This window comes from Babylonia areolata, chromosome 2 (genome assembly GCF_041734735.1).
Source record: "Babylonia areolata isolate BAREFJ2019XMU chromosome 2, ASM4173473v1, whole genome shotgun sequence".
Lineage (NCBI taxonomy): Eukaryota > Metazoa > Mollusca > Gastropoda > Neogastropoda > Buccinidae > Babylonia > Babylonia areolata.
The window spans coordinates 10,349,485-10,372,912 of NC_134877.1; the positions used below are offsets into that span (position 1 = coordinate 10,349,485).

Consider the following 23,428-nt stretch of genomic DNA (forward strand, 5'->3'; position numbering starts at 1 on the left):
GTGCACATGGAGTGCATCCATAGACATGCAATCAGTATAAACTTTTTTTAACCTTGGGCTAGATTTCTGCTTATTCTATTCACCTTAGAAAATAAGATCACCAAGACATGTGTTTCTTAAGATGCAAAACAAATGACCTAATATTTATGTCTAAACAGTGTTTGTATCTACTACTTCACAGCTCACTGCTATGTGCTGATGTGTTCTCCCTGTGGAGGGCAGCTTGAATTTCACACAGAGAAATCTGTTGCTAAACAAATACAACACAATGCAATGTAACACAATACAATGCAACAAAATACAGTAAACAAAACACACTACAATGCAACACAACACAATACAACACAATATAAGGCAAAGTTACACATCACAGCACTACACAGCACCCATACAGACGGCTGCTGGTGTCGTAGCCTATTTGTACCTTCACTGGTTTTTACCTTGTGGTCATATCTGTCTAGCTCACATGAACCTCCGGGTCTATTCAGACAAGCCAGGAATGGCTGTGGGTAAACTTCAACTAGCCAAAACTGACCCCACCTAGTTGGAATCACCCCCCACTTCCCTTAATTTCATCACTTTGTAGTGAGGAAGAACTTCAATACAGGCTATTCAAGTAGGACCTCCCCACCTTTCCTTCTGTTCAGTTTTAAATGGAGAGATAGTTGAGATGGTGGTGTGGGATGTGGGGGGGTCAAGGCTAGCCAAGATGGCAGAATGACCCTGGGGTCAAATTAATCCATGGGTGGGTAGACAGGCTGTCACACTAGCGCCAGTACCTGAGTGATGTAGACCATCTAACGCACAACACAGCGCCAGTACCTGAGTGATGTAGACCATCTAACACACAACACAGCGCCAGTACCTGAGTGATGTAGACCATCTAACACACAACACAGCGCCAGTACCTGAGTGATGTAGACCATCTAACACACAACACAGCGCCAGTACCTGAGTGATGTAGACTGTGGAGTGATGGCCTAGATGTAGCGCGTCAGCCTTGGAAGCAAGAGAATCTGAGCGCACTGTTTCGAATCACGGCTCAATCACCGGTATTTTCTCCCCCCGCAACTAGACCTTGAGTGGTGGTCTGGACGCTAGTCATTTGGATGAGACGTTAATTTGAGGTCCTGTGTGCAGCATGCACTTAGCGCATGCAAAAAAAAAAACCCCAGGGCAACAAAAGGGTTGTCCCTGGCAAAATTCTGTAGAAAAATCCACTTCAGTAGGAAAAACAAATAAAACTGCACACAGGAAAAAAACAACCCCAAAATGGGTGGTGCTCTAAGTGTAGCGACGCGCTCTCCATGGGGAGAGTAGCCTGAATTTCACACAGAGAAATCTGCTGTGACAAGAAAGAGAAATACATCTAACACACAACACACAGCGCCAGTACCTGAGTGATGTAGACCATTTTGTGCAGCTGGTGCAGCATCTGCAGGATAGGGTCGCTGATCTCCCTCAGCCTGTTGGGGGAGATGGTCAGCATGGCTGCACTCTCTGCACACCACCATCACAACAACACTCACCATGCTGCCTTCAATTATGCTTTTTGTTTAACAGCAGTATCAGCAAACAGAGCATAAATTGGTATTTAACAAGTTCAAAAAGATGCAGTACAACACACAGGGTATATGAACACAAAGAAAAGAGAAAAGGGGGAAATTAAGTACATAAATGCCTTCAGACGTTTTGACAAACAGTAAAAATTAAAATAGAGAGGTGAAAGGAGGTTGGAGGGGTGTGGTGAGAAAGGGGAGGGATGAGAGGAGGGGGACAGATACATGAGAGAGAGAGAGAAAGAGACAGGGGGGGGGGTGGGGGGGGGAGAGAGACAGAAAAAGAAAGAGAGAACAGAGTGAGAGAGAGAGGACAGACAGGAGACAATGAGAGAGAGAGAGAGGACAGACAGGAGACAATGAGAGAGAGAGAGAGGGGACAGACAGGAGACAATGAGAGAGAGAGAGAGAGGACAGACAGGAGACAATGAGAGATAGAGAGAGAGAGAGGACAGACAGGAGACAATGAGAGAGAGAGAGAGAGAGGGGACAGACAGGAGACAATGAGAGAGAGAGAGAGAGGGGACAGACAGGAGACAATGAGAGAGAGAGAGAGAGAGAGGACAGACAGGAGACAATGAGAGAGAGAGAGAGAGGGGACAGACAGGAGACAATGAGAGAGAGAGAGAGGGGACAGACAGGAGACAATGAGAGAGAGAGAGAGGGGACAGACAGGAGACAATGAGAGAGAGAGAGAGAGGGGACAGACAGGAGACAATGAGAGAGAGAGAGAGAGAGGACAGACAGGAGACAATGAGAGAGAGAGAGAGAGGGGACAGACAGGAGACAATGAGAGAGAGAGAGAGAGGACAGACAGGAGACAATGAGAGAGAGAGAGAGAGGACAGACAGGAGACAATGAGAGAGAGAGAGAGAGAGAGAGAGAGGACAGACAGGAGACAATGAGAGAGAGAGAGAGAGGGGACAGACAGGAGACAATGAGAGAGAGAGAGAGGGGACAGACAGGAGACAATGAGAGAGAGAGAGAGGGGACAGACAGAGAGCGACACAGAGAGAGACAGCGAGAGTGAAAGAGGGAGCGAGAGGAGAGAGAAAAGAGTGAGAGAGAGAGTGAGAGAGAGAGAGAGATAAGAACAAGAACAAGAACAAAACTTTAATCTCCAGGCCTCCGGCCCCTAGAAAGAGGTCAAAAGTACACAATATGGTGATCACTCAGACACAACAAAATGTAAAATACGTACTAACTTAACCTGTAGAACAAAAGTGCTTCTCGTGCATAGTAAATTAATTCTAACTTTCATCATTGTTGTCACAGAATTCCTGTCGTATCTTCAGGGCATTAAATATATAAATGCAGAGTTTACGAATACTGTAAACAGAACCATTCTTCATCAAGTGTACATACGATTGACCTTCAGAGTTCAGATGTTTTTGCCGCAGGTTATTGTAAAGGACACAATTGTTTATAAAATGGTTTTCATCTTGGATCACATTACAACGTTTACATGCGTAATTTGAATTACATTTGAATGTTCTTCTAAAAAATGATCCATTTATTGGGAGCATACCAAGCCGTAATTTTACCAAACAATCCCTAAAACACTTTTTATCCACATAGTCAAAATATTGCTCACACTGAAAACTAGTTTTAAACAGTCTGTAGTTATGATATATATCTTTAGACATTACTGACTTGTCCCACTCCTGCATAAATATATCTTTCATTCTTTGCTTAAATAATGACAAAAATGTTTGCTCACAACCAACACCTTGTTGCAACCAGACATATCCAAACCCAAGTCTAAATAAAGTATTTTTTACTAAAGACACCCAGCAGTTTTTCCCCTTTCGTCTAAGTTAAACAACATCAAATATGCCTGTCTGGGTAATCGGTGCACATTCATATTCAGCAACCTTAACCAGTACTTGATACACCTTGTTGCACTATTTATATACAGTGGATAACGTCCTAATTCGCCGTATGCAAACTTGTTTGGTACTCTAAGTGTTATGTTCAAAAAACGTTTACATGCAAAGGAATGAACCTTCTCAATATTATCAAGTCTGTTAAGACCCCACATCTCAGAAGCATACAAAAGAATGGGTTGTACCTGAGCATCAAATATTTTGAAAAAACATCCTTTAGAAATATCATTCAGCTTCGTTATATATTTTGCATGCATGTTTGCCTTTTGCTGCTAAAATCCCTACTCCTTTGTTTATACTCATTCTTGTTGTAAAAACAAACCCTAGATAATTATATTCATTCACTACTTCTGGAGCATTTCCATCGAGATTCCACTTTTCATATCTTCCCAAAAAGCCACCTTTTCGAAAAACCATAACTTAAGTCTTGTCAGTATTTACATTCAAGAAGAGTGTTTTACATGCATTATTCAGAATATTAATTTGATTTTGTAGACCAATCACAGTGTTAGATAGCAGTACATCCGCAAACAGAAGAATGAACAACTCTAATAAATCAGGCAAAAACTGAATTCCATGAATACCACTGATTTCAACTGCTGATGCAATTTCGTTAACAAATAACAAAAACAATATAGGGCTTAACATACAACCTTGCCTTAAGCCAACGGGACAATCAAAAAACTCAGTTAACTTATCTTCAATACGTACGCAAGACGTAACACATTTATATATAGCAATGATAGCATTCATAAATTTCCCCTTTATACCTTTCTGAATCAAAATATCAAACAAAGGCTGACGTTGCACAGAGTCAAATGCTTTTCTCAGATCAATAAAACAGGCGTAAAGCTTGCCTCCCTTCTTTGATAAAGATTTCTCAATAACCGCGTTCAGAGTAAAAATATGATCTGTTGTGGCATAACCACGCCTGAATCCAGCCTGTGACTCTGTTAGCATATAATTTTCTTCAGCCCATTTGACAAGTCTTCCGTTTAGCACTGTTGTATAACATTTGCTAATAAGACTGAGCAAAGACACACCCCAATAGTTGTCTGTTGAACTACTATCTCCCTTTTTAAAAATTGGAACAATTATTGCCTTCGCCCATTCATCTGGATACGTGCCCTTATCAAACAGAATGTTAAACAGTTTTGTTAAAAAATGTACAGCAATACTATCAGCTCATTTTAACATTTCTGCCAAAATACTGTCTACACTACAAGCCTTGCCTTTTTTTAATTTCCGAATAGCATCTGCAACTTCTTGTTCTGAAATATCATGACTTAGTTCATCAGATATATTTGATTCCTCTGGTTGCACTTCACTAATGGCTCTGTTATCAGTAGTGATAACCTCGTTCTGAGTAAATAAATTCCGAAAGTGTTCAAACCATTCATTTTCTTTAATGTCTTTACATACTCCTTTTCCTTCTTCCAGACACTTGCTTTGCTTCTTTCCAAAACTGTTTGCTGTCTTTGCTCTGTGATGCTAGACGTCTGGCTTTATCACGTCTATAGCTGACTTTCTTTACCTTATATAAATCCTTATATTCCTTCCGAGCTTTCACATAGGGTAATCGGTGCTTATCATCCTTGGTTTGTCTTAACATTGTTAACAATTGTCTGGCTTTGTGTTTTGCAACTTTACATTCAGCATCAAACCATGGGGCATCTCGCTGATCACTCCCAACACACACATGCTTCCTCATACATTCACTCGCTCTCAACAATACATTACTGAATAGTTCCAAAGCCTCATTTACACTGTAATCCAAAAGAGAAAACGCATGTACACACATAGTCTGTAAATCGTCTGAATAAAGATTTTCTCTGAAACTGTTCTCCTTTGTTTGATCCGAAGCTAATCTATTAATCCATTTAATATCATTTACTTTCTCAGTACAAGCAGTGTCTTCACTTTGAGCAATTGTAAACGATACAGGGAAATGCGGTGAGTCAATAAATGAAACAACCTTCAATGAGCGTACAAAATCCGTAACGAAAAACTCTCTGGACAGTATAACATAATCTATGGTACTTCCACCTGTAGACGAGACAAATGTTAATTAATCATCAAAACCAAAACGACATAACCCGTTCAAAATAACACAATCAAATGCGGAACACATCTCTAACAAATCTTTACCAAAAGCGTTCGTTTCTCTGTCATCAGATTTTCTCTTAAACAAATCATCTTCCTGAAAATACGACCAATCCCACTTGTCATTTTCGGTGCTGTCAGCTGAGGACAGAGCGTTTACACAACCAGTCCGTACATTTAGATCTATTAGAGAGAGAGATAACAGATGGAGAGAGAGAGAGAGACAGACAGACACAATATTTTCATATTTAACTTTAGAGTTGTAATTATTAGTTGTGTACAAGTCTAGACAAAAGTCAAAGACTAAAGTGCAGCGTCAGTTTTAACTTTTCTCTGAATTCTGTTCAAAAACACAAACAGTTAACCAAAACAACCGAAGGGAAATAACTCTTAGTTGTGGCCTGACGGTCTTCAGACCACTGATTGGTTTGTCCCTTACCACTTGCCTGGAGTGGGGCTAGAAAATATGGATGATTTTTATCTTGCTGATGTCACTCACCCCGTTCTTAGTGCTGATTTTATTCATCACCCATGGACTTGTCACTGACCTTAAGGGCAAGAACCTCCTGTCTCTTGACAACGCCTCTGTTTTCCTAATAAACACTGATTCTTCTTCCCCCCTCACCCTTGCAGGCCTATCACTTCATCCACACAACATGTACTCTGAACTTCTCCAACAGTTTCCAGAGTTACTCACTCCTCTCATGAGGGGGTGATGTGAAAACATATTTCAGAGGTATGTTAAATGATGTAAACCTAACCTGGCAAATAAAGAGTTAACCAATCATCAGTTACAAACAGAAACAGACAGACAGAGAGAAATCAAATTGTTACTTATAACCAAAGCGATGGGTGCAACAGCCGAGTGGTTAAAGTGTTGGACTTTCAATCTGAGGGTCCCATGTTCAAATCTCGGTGATAGCGCCTGGTGGGTAAAGGGTGGAGGTTTTTCTGATCTCCCAGGTCAACATATGTGCAGACCTGCTAGTGCCTGAACCCCTTTCATGTGCATACGCAAGCAGAAGATCAAATACGTACGTTAAAGATCCTGTAATCCATGTCAGCATTCGGTGGAACAAGAACATACCAGCAAGCACACCCCTGAAAGCAGAGAATGGCTGCCTACATGGCGGGATAAAAACTGTCATACACATGAAAGCCCACTCATATACATACGAGTGAACATGGGAGTTGCAGCCCACGAACGCAGAAGAAGAATAGTAACCCAGGGCAGAGGTAAATAGAGCATAAAGATGAGAGACTGAGGACACAAAAAAAGATAGACAAAGAGACAGGGGACAGAGATGCAGAAAGAGAGAGCAAACAAGTGAATCAGAAAGAGAGAAAAAGACGGACAAACAGTTGGACAAGCAAAAAGGCTGCAGGCAGATCATGAGCTGAAAATCTGCATAAGGTACTTCTTCATTCAATCTCTTTCTTCATTTTCTGACCTCCTAAGCATTGTTTCATACCATAAATCAACTTTATCAAACAGCAATGCAAGAGAGCATTCTGGTGAAGCACACCTGTCTGAAGCAGCAAACTTACTTGATCGAGCTTCAAGACGTTTTGGAGCCCTGGCTGTGAGCGCCAAAGGATCTGAACTCTGGGACCGATGGATGTGGTGCCGCAAACCCCCAACCCCCTCCAGCCGTGTGGTAAGCAGCTGGTCAAACACCATGTTGCTGGTCGGTGACTGGCCAGTGCTGGGTGACTGACTGGTGTTCGGTGATGGGTCACCAGAGCTCAGACCTGAATCTCGACTGGTTTTGGCTGGAAATGAGTCATATCCATGTTGCATACTGTTCATGGGTGTATGTATGGACATATGAATGCATATAGTATTCATATGCATGTATATAGTCTGATGTCATTTTATAAGCACCTCTTTGTGCATAAATAGCAAAACATTTTCATTTGAATATGATTTCCTATTTCAGTATTTAACGATATCATTTTCTTCTTCTTTTTCTTCTTTGTTCGTGGGCTGCAACTCCCATATTCGCTCATACGTACACGAGTGGGCTTTTACGTGTATGACCATTTTCATCCCGACATGTAGACAGCCACACTCCGTTTTTGGAGGTATCACTTTAAATCAGTGAATCTGTGAAAAGCACTACATGAACTTTTTTTTCAGGTACTCATGAAATATCCACCTTTTCCTCTGTACATTTCAATTTCACTAAATGCTTAGGGAAACACTGTGACTGAGACAGACATTCTGTGAGCAACACTGTATAATTGTTTTCCAGGTATTCACAAAATCTTTTAATTCCTCCCCTCCTGGGTGGACCCTGTCTGTTCTCACCTGCCTGAGGGATGTCTACCATGAGGGAGGAGATACCGCAACGCTTGGTTGCTCGGCGCCGTGCATCACGCAGCACCTTGGGCGTGCTGGGCAGGGGATGCTGCGGCACTGTGGGGTTCAGAGAGCGCACACTTCCTGCGCTGGACTCCCGGCTCTCGCTGCCACTGCTGGGGTAACTTTCCTCGTCCGTGGTTCCTCCTGAAATCAAACTTTTCTAGTTTAAGACTTTCAGAAAAATAATATAATTTCATGCATAAACATCAGCCTTTATCATTAGATCATAATCTCTTCTGTGACAACTTTCCTCGGGGTTGAAAGACACTGAAAGAATTACTTCCTTTGGTAAATACTGTTTGTGAAATAAACACATGCTGCTGTCAAGAAAAAAACAACATTTTTTCAACATGTTGGAAAAAAGGTTTTTTTAAAAATTTCCATTGTCAGCCAGACTTCCCAAGCCAGCACCTGATATTCTGTTGTAAAGAAAAAAAACTTCTTTCTCTTCAACATACAGTGCACAAAGTCCTAAGCAGTGAGGCCCAAAAAGGGTTAAAGTTAATTTTTTAACGTTTGCCCAGCATTAAAATCACTGGATCAAAGTGAAATGGTCACTGATGCAACAATGACCAATGTAAAAAGATAATAAGAAATGACTGATTTCCTACACTTATTTCTTTCCTTGTAATGGCAGTCATGAAACATACCATTAAGCGTTTTCTTAAAAGAAAAGACCCCCACCGCACCCCACACTGACCCCCTCCGTATTTGGCTTTGTAAAGTTATAACAAATGTTCTTAATACTTCTGAAACACCACCTTTTCATTAACTATTACCTCATGCTATGCTTGTTTTGGTGAAAAGTTTGCTGTGACATGATGTAGATAACAATAACCTTGTGGCTTTTGCATGAAACTGAACTTTCAATCTGAGTGTCCTGGCTTCAATCCTGGCAGCATTTGGTAGGTTTAAGGTGGAGTTGTTTTTTCTTATCTTCAAAGTACATACTAAAGCCTGAAACGCCTTCATGTATATCTGTATGCAGAAGAAAACCTACACACATTAAAAGATCCTGTGATTTGGTGGGTTATCGAGCACAGAAATACCCAGTATGCACCAATGTCTTTAAGTGTCATCATCCAGTTGAGGATGACGGTGTAGCACTGCAAGGAGGGAGGAGGGTGAGCATACCTCTGTCATCTGCCTGGAAGAGGATGGAGCTGAGGGAGATGGACACACCCCGGGCACTGACAGGAACAGCATCACCAGGGGGGGACAGGGCATTGCTGGTGCCCACCGGGTCCACAAACACCCCGTCTGTCTCCTGCACCTCCTGCACCAACACACAAAGAGTCAGTGATATGTGTGTGTGAGTCACTCAGTCAGAACATGTGTGTCAGTCAGTCAGTCAGAAAAGAGAAAAAGAAATCAGAGGCACTGTAATTATGCTTCTTGTAAATTATCCTATCATGATGTCATACACTCTTATTGATCCAACCTCATTCAAAACCTTTCATTCTCTTGCTTCCCCCCAATCCCTGATCCTCACACACTTACTCTAAATCCCTCAGCTCCATCACTGCCAGAGAGACTTTTGAGACGCTCATAGCTGTTCTGGGAGGCCAGAAACAGACGGTGGTAACTCTGCATGTGCTGATTGGCCTCCACAAAGTGCCTGCACACACAAATCCACATCAAACTTAATTCATGGCAATGACATCCTGTCATAAAAACGTTTCACAAAATACCATAAAAATGTGTTGCAAAATACCATTCTTTTTATTTCTTATTACTGTGTAAAGTGTTCAAATTTATTTGAACAAAATGCTGAAACCTGAAGAGGAGAAGCCACTATGGCACACACACACAAAATGTTATTCTGGCTGTTTATTACAAAGAAATATCAACAAAAAACATCTTTGGAACAGAAACTAGTTCAGATACAGTTATATAAGAAGGGCCTATACAGATCATTCCCCCCAATACCACCTCGCACATTCATACAAAGGCACAACTTGTAATGCCTAAAAATCAAAAGAAAACCTGACGTTTTCTGAATCACTAGGACGATGAGAGCAGGACTGACTTTTGCGTTCTTTTGCGCTCCCTGTCCAGCTTTCTCTGCAGGCTGTTCTGGGAGATGTGCAGGTTGTCGATGTACACCAGCAGCAGGTCAGTCAGCCCCGCACACAGCTCCAGGATGTCTGGCCGCTCCTCAGGAGCCACAGTCAGGCAGCTGCAAGTGAACAGGATTTTAGCCAAAGTCAGCAAAATAATTAAAGCCAGGGAAGGAATAAAAAGGCCTCTAGAAATGGAAAATTAAGTTTTTAATCTGTCTCAGTAAAAACAGCATACTAGGCATACAGCACAAACAGAAACATTAAGACTCCAGTGAAAAGAGAGCTTCCAATCTGTCAAGGTCCTCTGTCAAAAGAGTTCAGCATGTACAAACATCACAGCAACTGACAGGTACTTCCTCCCAGAGATATGGCAATGCTTTTTCTCTGCAGTTGGTAACCATGAGCAGCAAGTCTGACAAGTCATTCCAAGAGCTATGACAGCAAGTCTGACAAGTCATTCCAAGAGCTATGACAGCAAGTCTGACAAGTCATTCCAAGAGCTATGACAGCAAATTTTGGGTCTGGTGTCAATATGGCTTCCCCCTTGTGGAGGATGCACAAGACAGTAGACAATGTGTGGAAAATAGAGCAACCATTGATAAAACAAAAATACACCATTCCTTGCCTTCCCCCTTCTCCCTCCATTTCTCTCTCTCTCCCTCTCTCTCTCTCACACACACACCACACACACACAGATACATTATTGATTTTATTTGCTAGCCACCCAGTTACAAGAAAAATAAATTCCAGTTTCTATTGAATAGTATGATTGTGCTGTACCTCTTGACCGTGTCAATCAGACGTTTGGAATAGATGTCCTCAGTGATGGGCGCATACTCTGCTGCCACTATCTGTTACACAAATACAAACATACAGGTTAGTATGTATTAAGCTTCACTGGGTATATCTAATCAAAATTTTGCAGACATGTATTCTTCACACATCAGACCTTGAAAAGTATTAGTATTTATATCAATAAGGAATAAAGGTGGGAGTAAAACCATGAATAAAGAACTCTGCCTGGAATGCCTCTGGAAGTTACTGCATTTCACACAGACAAAGCAAAGTGGTGGTCAGTGCAACCATTTGCAATACAAGCCAATATCAAGGCTATGATTCCAGTCATACAAGGGCAATCTTCCATCTGACCTTGAGTGCTATCTGTGTGCATGTATTTCTAATAAGATGATAAACCACATATAAAAGAATCAACAGCAAATAAAACAAGTTCATCCCTGGAAAAATTCTGAATTAAAAAATGGAACATTCCAATGGGTACACAAATACATACACGCAGGCAAAAAAAAGACTGCCCCAAAATTGTACATTTCAACATTAACAGCAGCCTAATTCCACATATCTGTTGAGATAAGAATGGTGACTCACTTCAGTGCAACACACACATCCCCACTGCACCCTTCATCCTTTCTCCCAATAACCACACAAAAAAGAAAAACAAAACAAAATGATGACACTGAACTGCATACTTCAATAGATGTGTAGAATTCTGCACAGGTTGTGTCCTTTTCCAAGTAGATATTATTAACCCCTCCCCCCCCCTCTCCAAACCCCCCAAAGATGATGTGACCTTCTTGACCAAGGTGAGCATGTTGTTGGAGAAGAAGGGAGGGTCCAGTACAGCCATCTGGTACAGGATACAACCCAGTGCCCAGATATCCGCCTTCTCCCCATACGGCTGGTTCTGCACTATTTCTGGGCTGCAATGGACACAGGGGAGAAGGAGACATTTCAGAAAGATATCAGACTGTGAACAGCACTTTGCACAATTTCTGAAATGTTATGCATGCACACAAAGAAAAAAACAAAGAAACACCAACAACAAAATATTTTAGATCTAATGAAAGTATGTCTGTGTACAAATGAAAGACTGGGAATATCTAAACTGATTTAGTGGGCTGCTTATCATAAACAGTTAAAACACACAAGTGACAAAATTATGTTTGTGTGGTGAATTTCACCTTGACCCAAATGCCTAAAATATTCAGTGCCGACATCACTTATCACCTGGAGGATGGTCACAACAAAACTGGACCAGGCACATTTTCATCTATATTTTAACAATTATTGGCTGAATCTGTCATCAATCTTCCTTTGAATTCAAGAAGTTAATTTGAAAGTAGCAAAGCCAACACAGAGCATGATAGTCTTGTGGGTTTAGAAAGGGGACAAAAGTGTAATAAGACACAACTGTTCAATGAATGAAAAACACCATGAACAGACAATAGCTCAGTTCAATAAACTTTTTCAGTGACAAAAACCTGTGTCTCTATTGGCCAGAAAAATGTGTCAAATGCATATTTCTATTCTAAAACACACTTTTGAAAACCTGAAGAAAACATGCTTAAAACATGAGCTCACCAAGAGTACAGGATTGTGCCAACGATGGACATCATTTTACTGCAGTCACTGCGCTTCTGTTTGGCCAGACCAAAGTCGGCTGTAACACAAATACACAGACAGGGGTAATCACAGCAAATGATGATATATCTACATAATCAGAATCAATGAGTCTAGCAAGTCACCCACAAAAAAAGATGAGGTTTTTTCACATTTAACTGGAAGCGAAATATCTCATTCAAATCCTGTTTCCTTTCAAGGATCTGAAATATGATCACCAGATGTACATTACCAATGATGATTTAGCCTTAATGATGGTGATTTTGTTAGGACGGGTTTCATATACTGTCACCAAATACAAACTCATTGACAAAAACTTTGATATGGTCTCAAATACTGTTACTAGATGCACAATGCTCATGTAAAATTTGACATGAAAGTCTCAAGGATCACCACCATACATTAACATGTTCTGTTCTTTCTCAATTACTGTCAGCAGGTATACACTTACTGATGGTGACTTTGTCGTTTTGTCCCAGCATGATGTTGTTTGGTGTCAGGTCACGGTGCACTATGCCCTTCTCCTTGTGCAAATAGCGCAAAGCCAGCGTCATCTGGAACAACGCAATTTATGTCACTGAAAGAAAATAATAATAACTACTGATACATCTCCAGCCTGGGACAAGTCTTTACTGAAAAGTAAATCAGACCCACTGATACTGTTAAACAAAATAGAGACAGCCAGTATATGTACCTCTGGCATGTGATGACATGAAAAACTGATAAGTAATCTCTGTACCTCTGGCATGTGATGACATGAAAAACTGATAAGTAATCTCATAGATAAGTAATATGATGGGGAAACACATGCACAGACATACATCTATGTATGAACAAAGTACATACACTCACTTGCATGCATGCAAACCTCCCCACCCCTTCACCCCTCCCCTGCTTCCACACACACAGACATGCACACATACAAATGTCTGCAAACCTGGAGAAAAATGTTCCAGATACGATGTTCCTCAAAGTGTGATTTCTTTTCCTTCAGGGAATTGAAGTGGTCAGCCAAAGTAGCACCCTCAATGAGCTCCATGACGATGTATAACTTGTCATCTGGTGCACATAAAGGCAATGACTGAAAGTTCATACATATATGAAAACTTATGCCATGACTGTTAGATTTATAAGACAATACATACACCAGGCAACATAATGTATGAAAATCATAAAGTCAAATGTGTTTGTTATTACATAGTAACGACAGTCACTGGAAAAAGTGAAAGGCAAACAGTAGATATGATTCACCCTGTAGATATAATAAAAATTATTTTTTTAAAAAGACAACAACAAAAAAAGATGAAGAAATGCAACCCAAAATACAACCCACAGTCTCTATACATCTTTGAATGGAATGGTGGAAAAGGCTGATCAAACATTTTTGCAAGCACATATATAAGCGTACACACAGCACAATCATGCTTCCCTTCCCTCTCTTTCTCATGGTTGGTACAAACACACATCTAATCTGTAACATATATTATCATTATTATCATTATGGGCATTTATGCCTGATCTTGAAAATAAGCTCTAGGCGTTGACAGATAGAACACACATGTAAATATCAAAAAGGAAAAATTGAACACAAGATACCAAACATTCATCCACCTCCCCCCCTCCCCCACCCCCCACACAATACACACAAACACGCACACACACAAGTCATAGCAGACAATTGTAAATAGTACAAAATCAAAAATACCACCAACAAATCCTGAAACTAACAAAACTCACTCACTCACAAACATGATCCACACTCTCTCCAACTCTCACATCCCCAATACCACCACTCACTTTCTTCAAATGTCCTGTGGTAACGCACAATGTTGGGATGCCTCAGTGACTCCTTCATGATGCGTAGTTCATTGGTAATCTCTCCCACACTCTGCTGTTTCTCACGTGCATTTTTCCCAAAGGCAGCATTCTGAAGGTTTACCTGACAACACAGGCAAAGACCAGACTGATATTATCATGCAGAAAGATGACATTTTCTTACAACAGAAGGAACAGCAAACACAGAACTGAAAAATGAATGTAAAAGATATAGCATAGACTCTCTCATAGTCGGAAAGTCACTGTGAATGACAGGATCAATCTGAGTTCTGATTATGTAAACTTTCATTGCAAATAATGTAGATTATAATAAAAAAAAACACACAAAAAACTGCATCTACACACACACAAACACACACACACACACACACACACACACACACACACTCCCCAACACACCAAACCAGCATAGAATCTACTAACACACTTGCATCCACGCTCCCACCTGAAACCACACTCCAACTCCTACCTCCTTCATGGCTAGGAAAGACTGCCTGGCGGTGCGTCGTCGTACTTTGTGCACAGAACCAAAGGCTCCAGTGCCCAGCAACTCAAAGACAGCATAATCCCCGATGTAATGGTTTGGAATCTTGCTCTGGTTGATGCCTTGAATGTGTTCCCGGATTTCATCGATCACATCCACCTGGACATCAGCAGGCTTGTTTTATGACTAAGCTGTCAGTGAGGGGGAGACAAAATGCCTTGAGAAGAGCTGCCACAGTAGGAAGAGATGGGAAGGGAAGAAAAAGACACTGAGTGTGTGCATGCATGTGTGCATGTTCTTTATGTAAAAGGAGGACAGTTAGTGACAAGGAAAGTTCGACGCATGGCAGTTCTACACAGAAATCTGAGATATCTTACACAGAAGAAATAAACAGCTCTCCAACACTAAAGAACTTCTTTTTGCAGATGTAGTTTTCTTCCTCTCAAAAAAATAACCAGGACTGTAAGCCTCTGGTATTCAGACACAATGTTCTTCCAGAGTAGTTAGAGAAAACTGATGGAAGCTGAGCACCCAATGGAGTTATCGAAATTCTCTTTATGCTTTTTCTTCCCATAAGAAACTGGTCACAAAAATATATGATTATTATATAAACACATTATTTCCTTTCATTATAGCTGTTCCTTTCATACTGTGATTATAACTTGCTAGATCTCACTGACAGCTGATGTAACAGACTATGCAAAATGTTTTTTGTCTCTCAAATGTAATAGTATTTTTGTTTCCATCAATAATGTGAGAGAGAGAAGAAGAAAAAGCAGCAGAAGAGGAATGTGGCCACATACTGAAAAAGAGTTGATTTTCTCTGCCACTTGTTTGTAAGCCTTGAGGTCTTTGTTGTAGTGGCCCACATCAATGAACATCTCAAACAAGTCTGCTGGAAACAACTGCTTGAAAAAACGGCGATTGCGTTCCATACTGAACAGAAAGCGAAGTGTGCGGAACGCATTCATCTGAAAAGAAACAAAATGACACTCTTTTCAAGCGTCTTTTTAAGTATTGGCAGTTATCCTGATCCCCTGTCATATGTGTATGTGCGTGCGTGTGTGCGTGCGTGCGTGCGTGTGTGTGTGTGTGTGAAAGACCACAATATGCAGGTTTTAATCTGCATCAGAACTGACTTGTTTAAGTAAACAAAAATACACAGCATGCACTGTCCCCCCAAAACAAAATATAGCTGGCTAAATGCCAGACTGTAAGGGACTACTGGCAGAAAAAAGGTACAAATGAAAGTTGCAACCTGGAAAGCCAAAGACAAAAGATGCATGACACAGCTTTCTTCAAAATGCCTTACAGCAGACTCAGAAATACAATTTTTTCTCCTGCAAACAGATCTTTCCTGTTTAAAATTGTGTGAACAGAAACAGTGTACACATACCTGGAGTTTCTTGAAAAGTTTCTTCCCGGAGTCTCTAACGACCTGCGTTGACTCCGGAGGCAACACCAACATTCCCAGGACATACATTCCGTTGGATTGTACGATTTGCTGTGCATTGGTGTAGTCGTTCATCACCAGCTCCATCAAAGCTGCACAGCAGGCTGTAAGTAAATCATGTAAATGCTTTTTACACTTTGACACAGTTGATTCAGTTGGGCCCTAGGTGACGGTAGCTGACTGAGTGTCCCTTAATGACTGAGAAAGTGTTCAAAAACCACACTGCTAAGAAAGAGAAACATTTCAGCAGATATAAACAAAGAAGAAACCAGCAGAAGATGATTTCCACGCTCTGATTTATCAAACGCTACTGTTCAGTATTTTCTGAATCCTTAAATCCAAGATGAAATTCTCATCTTGAATCGTGTCCAAAAATGGCAGTTCCAATATATCACACACAATCCTCTAGTAATGCATATCCACTGATCAGACAATCACCTCACCTGATTTGAGCTGGTACTGGTCTTCCAATAGTTCCTCCTGAAACAAAATCACCAAACTGAAAAAAACATCTATTTCCCTGGCTAATATAAAAATAAATCTCTTTGGTGTTAAAAATGCAATATATTTTTCAACATTTAAAAACTATATATAACAATACTATAGAAACATTTGTTTAAAACCATTGTATCAACAAGAAAACACAAAACTTCAGTGATGCACACTGACAATCTCATCTTCCCATCTTTGATATATGTGAAGACAAGGAACAGAGCCAGAGCAAGTATGTCCATAAATGTACTGTTAACCAAACAGGTGCCACAACAGCAGTATGTGCCTCTGCATCTCTACAATGTTATACATGACATTAACCAGTGAATAACAGCAAAAACATTGTCTCTGCATGAACACTTCATCACACAGTAAACAAACAAATCAAACAGCAGAAGCCCTCTTACAATAACTTGGACAGGTTGTTAGAAAATTTACCACTGATGGGATTGGCTAAATGATAGGTATGTTTGATAAAAACTCTATCAGAGATTTCATAAAGTAGCTGTATTCTTTTGTTGTTGTTGGTGTTGTCATGAACGTCTGAAATATCAGTCAACATTTAGTTGTCTGTCATTTGCTGTAGCAGCTGATATCTTACGGACGCAGAAATATGAACTTACTGACCCATTCAGTCATTCTGTCCCAGGCACCTCATCCCCACACACGTGTACACACCCACAAACCTATATATACTCTCATATATATGTGCATGAAAATGCAGAAAAAGAATGAAAAATAGAAAACTGAAATTGTTTTCTTCATAACTAACAAAACTGCTTCATGAACAAACCTCACAGCAAACGTGCAGGTACTCTATTTCTTTTCTTTTTTAAAGAATGTTTTCTATAACAATAGATGATAATGCTGTGAAAAGCCTAAACCCACAAGCACCAAACACTTTTCTTAAAGCCATTCAGTGAATCATTCCTACACAGTGATGGGGCAATCACAGCATCACCAGTGCAAGTGCAGAAAGCATGTTTCCCTACCTTGCTTTTCCTGCTCTCTTTCTGTAATTGGTTCAGGTTTAGTGAAACCTAGTACGGGGACACAAACCAAAGTAAGTTTAGAACAGAAAGCTTGTATACTGATGTACTTATGCTGACACATATGCTTGATGTCATTCTGTTATGTCCAAAATAACACAGCAATGAGCTGTACACTTCTCCAGTTTTACATGTATTCTAAAAACTTATTAGATGTACCATAAAGACTACCATGGTGATAACATGTTTTTCAAACAGTCCTGTTCAGACTGACTCAGCTTTAAACTGCCTGCTAAGATAATCAGCAGCTGACAGGTTTGTCTGGAAAGGTATATGAATGTGCAGATATGAATTCAGAAAAGCAACACTCCAAAACTATCTGCTATTCTGTTACATCATTTATCACTCACTCCCCTTTGAGATTTCCCTCACTTCATTTCACCAGTTTAACAAAATAGCAAAACAGAAAACAATAAAACAATGAAGAATAAAGAGACACTAATATCCAGCCAAAAAAAAGGAGATGCTAATCTTCCTGACAATAACAGCAAGCAAAATCAACATAAGCAAGGACATGTGCATAAACAGAGAAGAATCAACCAAAATTAACCTGTCATATCTAAATCTATGATTTCTTAACAAGTCTGCATTATATATGTGAAAACAATTTGTGAGCATGTGTGCAAGACTCTTCTGGGATGCATCAGTATCATCAGCTGTGTGTTTGCAATTTTATAAAATGTGTGTGTGTGTGCTTATAAACATTTTAAAACTCTCTGTTAGTACGTCTTCATATACTTTCAGTGTGAGAATGCATGAGAGTAAAGCAAACCCAGAAAACATGGATATGAAGCCTCCATATACAAACCATCGGTCAGAGCACTTACATCTTCCTGAGAGAAGGTCCTCCCATTGGTACCAGCACTAGAGACAGCACTGCTTGCCTCGGTTCTTTCCGACACAAACTTCTGCTCTCTGAACAACACATGAAACATGCAGCTGTCATCTCATATGTAGCTGAACAAAGAAAGCCCATTAGGACAAACATCTCCAAGTTGACAGGAAACAGAAGTAACACATTACTGCTCATAAGCTTAAACATGAGGCACAGAGACAATAACAGGAGCCTGACCCCCCCTCCCTTCCTTCCTTCCCAATAAAAAAGAGTTAATAAATGAACAATAAATAAATAACTAAATGAATAAATGCATCAATGAATGAGTAAATAAATGGGTAAGTAAATAAATAAATAAATGAATAAACGAATAAATGAATGAATGAATGAATGAACAAACAAGGAAGTAAGACAGGTGCTAGAAAGAAAAACATTGTGAAAAGGAAAGTATCAAACAAAAGATGAAAAAAAAAAGAGAGAGAGAGAGAAAGAAGTATTTTTTTTTAGAAAAAAGCAAACCACAAAGAAAAAAAAAAAAGAAGAAAAGAAAGACAACCACAGCCTAGAAGGAAGACAAAAGAGGAGAGAACCCTGGCACATACTGCAGCAGAGCCAGCAGAAGAGGGATGGCGCCCATCTGCCTCATGACGGCACTGGTGTCTGGGTCGTCCTCACACAGCTGTACCAGGCACCACACCATGTGGTACAGCAGGTGGGCGTTGTCCCCGTGCAGCTGGCTGAAACACCACACACACTGCTGTTAACAGGCAACAACACACACACTGCTGCTGACAGGCAACAACACCACACACACACTGCTGTTGACAGGCAACACAACACACACTGCTGTTGACAGGCAACACACACACACACTGCTGTTGACAGGCAACAACACCACACACACACTGCTGCTGACAGGCAACAACACCACACACACACTGCTGTTGACAGGCAACACAACACACACTGCTGTTGACAGGCAACAACACCACACACACTGCTGTTAACAGGCAACAACACCACACACACACTGCTGTTGACAGGCAACAACACACACACTGCTGCTGTTGACAGACAACACAACACACACTGCTGCTGACAGGCAACACAACACACACTGCTGTTGACAGGCAACAACACCACACACACTGCTGTTGACAGGCAACAACACACACACTGCTGTTGACAGGCAACAACACACACACTGCTGCTGACAGGCAACACAACACACACTGCTGCTGACAGGCAACAACACCACACACACTGCTGTTGACAGGCAACACCACACACACTGCTGCTGACAGGCAACAACACACACACTGCTGTTGACAGGCAACAACACCACACACACTGCTGCTGACAGGCAACACCACACACACTGCTGCTGACAGGCAACACCACACACACTGCTGCTGACAGGCAACACCACACACACAACACACACTGCTGCTGACGATGTTTGGTGCACATCTGTTATGCATATGTGTGTGTATGTGTGTCTGCATTTTTTACATTTATTTGCTTATTTATCATCATTGTTGTCTTTTTTTACTTATTTATTTTATTTATATATTTATCTTATTATTATCATTATTATTATTACTATTATTATTATTCATTCATTTATTTATCTATTTTATTTTATTTTTTTAATTATATTATTATTATTTATTTATATATTTTATTTCATTTTATTTTGTACGCTTATAGTTGACTTCAACAAGTTTTTGCGCCTCATACATATTATGATTAGTAGTAGTAGTAGTTCTTTATTTTATTTTTTTTTCTCTCAAGGCCTGACTAAGCGCGTTGGGTTACGCTGCTGGTCAGGCATCTGCTTGGCAGATGTGGTGTAGCGTTTATGGATTTGTCCAAACGCAGTGACGCCTCCTTGAGCTACTGAAACTGAAACTCAAACTGACAGGCAACACCACACACACTGCTGCTGACAGGCAACACCACACACACTGCTGCACACACACTGCTGCTGACAGGCAACACCACACACACTGCTGCTGACAGGCAACACCACACACACTGCTGCTGACAGGCAACACCACACACACTGCTGCTGACAGGCAACACAACACACACTGCTGCTGACAGGCAACACCACACACACTGCTGCTGACAGGCAACACAACACACACTGCTGCTGACAGGCAACACCACACACACTGCTGCTGACAGGCAACACCACACACACTGCTGCTGACAGGCAACACCACACACACTGCTGCTGACAGGCAACACCACACACACTGCTGCTGACAGGCAACACAACAACACCACACACACTGCTGCTGACAAGCAACACCACACACACTGCTGCTGACAGGCAACAACACCACACACACTGCTGCTGACAGGCAACACCACACACACTGCTGCTGACAGGCAACACAACAACACCACACACACTGCTGCTGACAGGCAACACAACAACACCACACACACTGCTGCTGACAGGCAACACAACAACACCACACACACTGCTGCTGACAGGCAACACAACAACACCACACACACTGCTGCTGACAAGCAACACAACACCACACACACACTGCTGCTGACAGGCAACACAACACCACACACACTGCTGGTGACAGACAACACCTCCACCATCATCAACACGCCTCTTCAAATACACCTGCTTAATCCCATTTCCCCTGACACAAAGAAAAATTAACAACATCAACATTAATAATAATTACAATAATAATAATCACCATCACTATCTTAAAGAACACTTATTCAGGGCATTTTTTCTCAAACAGAGTTCAAAGCATTTTACATGTACAAAACTCATTCAATGTAGATGATGAAATAATAAAATAAATCAATTCATGCACTCAATGCAAAAACTGACCAAAAGAAACACTTTTTTTTTTTCAAAGTAAAGAAGAGAAACCTACAAACACAGTCTTGTTCCACATACCAACATGCTGCCCAGTCACAAAAACAACAACAAAAAACGAACAAACAAAAATCATGTGAACTGTTAATAAAGCAACCAAAGTTGATCAAAGAAAACTGATAGAAAAATGCGTGCGTGCGTGCGTGTGTGCGTGTGTGTGTATGATTGTGTGTATGTGTGTGTGTGTATAATTGTGTGAGTGCATGTGTGTGTGTGTGCATATGTGCATGTGTTTGTGCAAAAAAACACACAAAACGTGTTTGTATGCATGCCTACAGGTATACATGTGTGAAAGACAGAAAGTGAGTGTGTATCTGTTGAAGTGTACATTTGGATACAATTGTTAAGGGACATATGCATAGACTGAAATCCAACCACCTATATCACTGCCAGTAAAAATAAGTCACAAACAAGCTTACCTGAGCAACACTGGGATACCATCGTAGGACTTGATAGTTTCTCTGCTCTGTGGGGCCACACACAGCAAACGCAACAGATTTGCAGCAAGTCTGAAAGACACATCCTAAAATTTAAAAAGCATGTCTTGAAACTTTACTATTCCAAATCATGCAGCAAATACTTTAATCACAGCTAATTTCTATTCAACATCTTGATGTCTTTGATGTAGTCAACTAATGAAGACTGCATTAGAAGAATGTTACATGCATCACTGAAACATATATTTTTTTTTTATACAGGATAATTAAGAAACATGAACAATTACAATGAGGAAAACAAAACAAACAAAAAGTGAATAATGAAGATTTTTCTAAAACCAAATTCCTGCCATTAAAATATTTAAAAAAAATTCATTATATCTGCTCAATTTTCAGTACTTGAAAATCCATTCGTATTTAGCTTTGATAATTAACAGGTTCAGGTTCTGGTTTACAGGTACCTGCTTCACAGCTGAGGCCTAAAATACTTTCATCCCCTTCTTCTCATGCAAACAAATAATATCAGGTCCTGTCTTATCCACTCAGGACATATATACTTATGCTGCATCATTTGTCATACTTATAACATACATTTCTTTACATTTTGCTGTTGTAAATTGACTGTTTGAAAATGCTAGTACTGGGTGCATTTTTAATGTTTGGCTTTAGAGAGTGTAAACCCAGGAGTAGTCTTTGATCCTGTGTGTAATTCTTCATGTCATGGCTAATTTTGTCGCTCCTCTCTGTGCTCTTTCCAAGTGAAAACTTGAAAACACACTCACACACATGCATGCATATACACATACACACACACATAAACACAAAACACATGCAATGTTCATTTACTTTTTTGAGATGGTGTCGTACTCTTGAATGATCATCAGAAGCACATGGATGGAATTCAGTTCTCCTATTAGCTGCCGGGGTCTGGAGCTGTTCATGTTTTAAAAACATCATAAGAAAATTAAATGGAAAAATGAAACAAGTCACAAACAATACATTCCATGATTGTTTTGGACACATCCAAGATGTTTCTAAAATTTCCTTAATGACAGTCAATCTAAGAACTTTTATGTCAGAGTAGTCAGCGGTGCTTCCAAAATGTCACTGATAAAAGAAGGCTCTCTGGACCTATTCTATGATTTTTTTTTTTTTTTTTAGGGCAGCTATGTGAGATGAATGTGAAAAACGAGAACTGTCTATCATACAAAGCAAAACTCTGTGTATTCACAATATAATAACATAACTGCTTGTGATGTTTTCTTCTTATACTGGATTATATGCTATTCACTTTCAGTCATTCTGTAAGACAGTAGCATCACAATCTGTCCTGATCAGTTGCTTGCGGGAAAGCCTTTGCAGTCCAAGGGAGACAACTATTTACAGGTGTCCTGAGATGTTACCAATGGTAATGTATAATCTACAGACTCAAATTATAAAAAGAAATGAGAAAATCAATCAAAAGAACACAAATAGCATGAATACAGTAAAAAGAAAACAAAAACAAAAAACAAACAATCAAACAATTAAA

General features: G+C 40.3%; 1 protein-coding gene across 4 annotated transcripts in view; it reads right to left on the reverse strand.

The window, feature by feature from the left end:
• The window catches only part of LOC143297461 (serine/threonine-protein kinase Nek10-like), a 52,222-nt gene that overhangs the window by 7,672 nt on the left and 21,122 nt on the right, over nt 1-23,428 (reverse strand). For all 4 annotated transcript variants that reach the window (XM_076609870.1, XM_076609867.1, XM_076609859.1 and 1 more), the window contains exons 10-29: nt 22,744-22,830; nt 21,880-21,969; nt 19,146-19,280; nt 18,536-18,623; nt 16,611-16,647; nt 16,111-16,271; nt 15,518-15,685; nt 14,700-14,873; nt 14,192-14,333; nt 13,332-13,453; nt 12,846-12,948; nt 12,356-12,434; nt 11,565-11,694; nt 10,757-10,827; nt 9,943-10,092; nt 9,414-9,531; nt 9,048-9,189; nt 7,860-8,057; nt 7,097-7,321; nt 1,397-1,500 (exon numbers count right to left, since the gene is read on the reverse strand). In XM_076609870.1, coding sequence (XP_076465985.1) covers nt 1,397-1,500; nt 7,097-7,321; nt 7,860-8,057; nt 9,048-9,189; nt 9,414-9,531; nt 9,943-10,092; nt 10,757-10,827; nt 11,565-11,694; nt 12,356-12,434; nt 12,846-12,948; nt 13,332-13,453; nt 14,192-14,333; nt 14,700-14,873; nt 15,518-15,685; nt 16,111-16,271; nt 16,611-16,647; nt 18,536-18,623; nt 19,146-19,280; nt 21,880-21,969; nt 22,744-22,830 — 2,524 coding nt within the window. The remainder of the gene's footprint in view (nt 1-1,396; nt 1,501-7,096; nt 7,322-7,859; nt 8,058-9,047; nt 9,190-9,413; nt 9,532-9,942; nt 10,093-10,756; nt 10,828-11,564; nt 11,695-12,355; nt 12,435-12,845; nt 12,949-13,331; nt 13,454-14,191; nt 14,334-14,699; nt 14,874-15,517; nt 15,686-16,110; nt 16,272-16,610; nt 16,648-18,535; nt 18,624-19,145; nt 19,281-21,879; nt 21,970-22,743; nt 22,831-23,428) is intronic.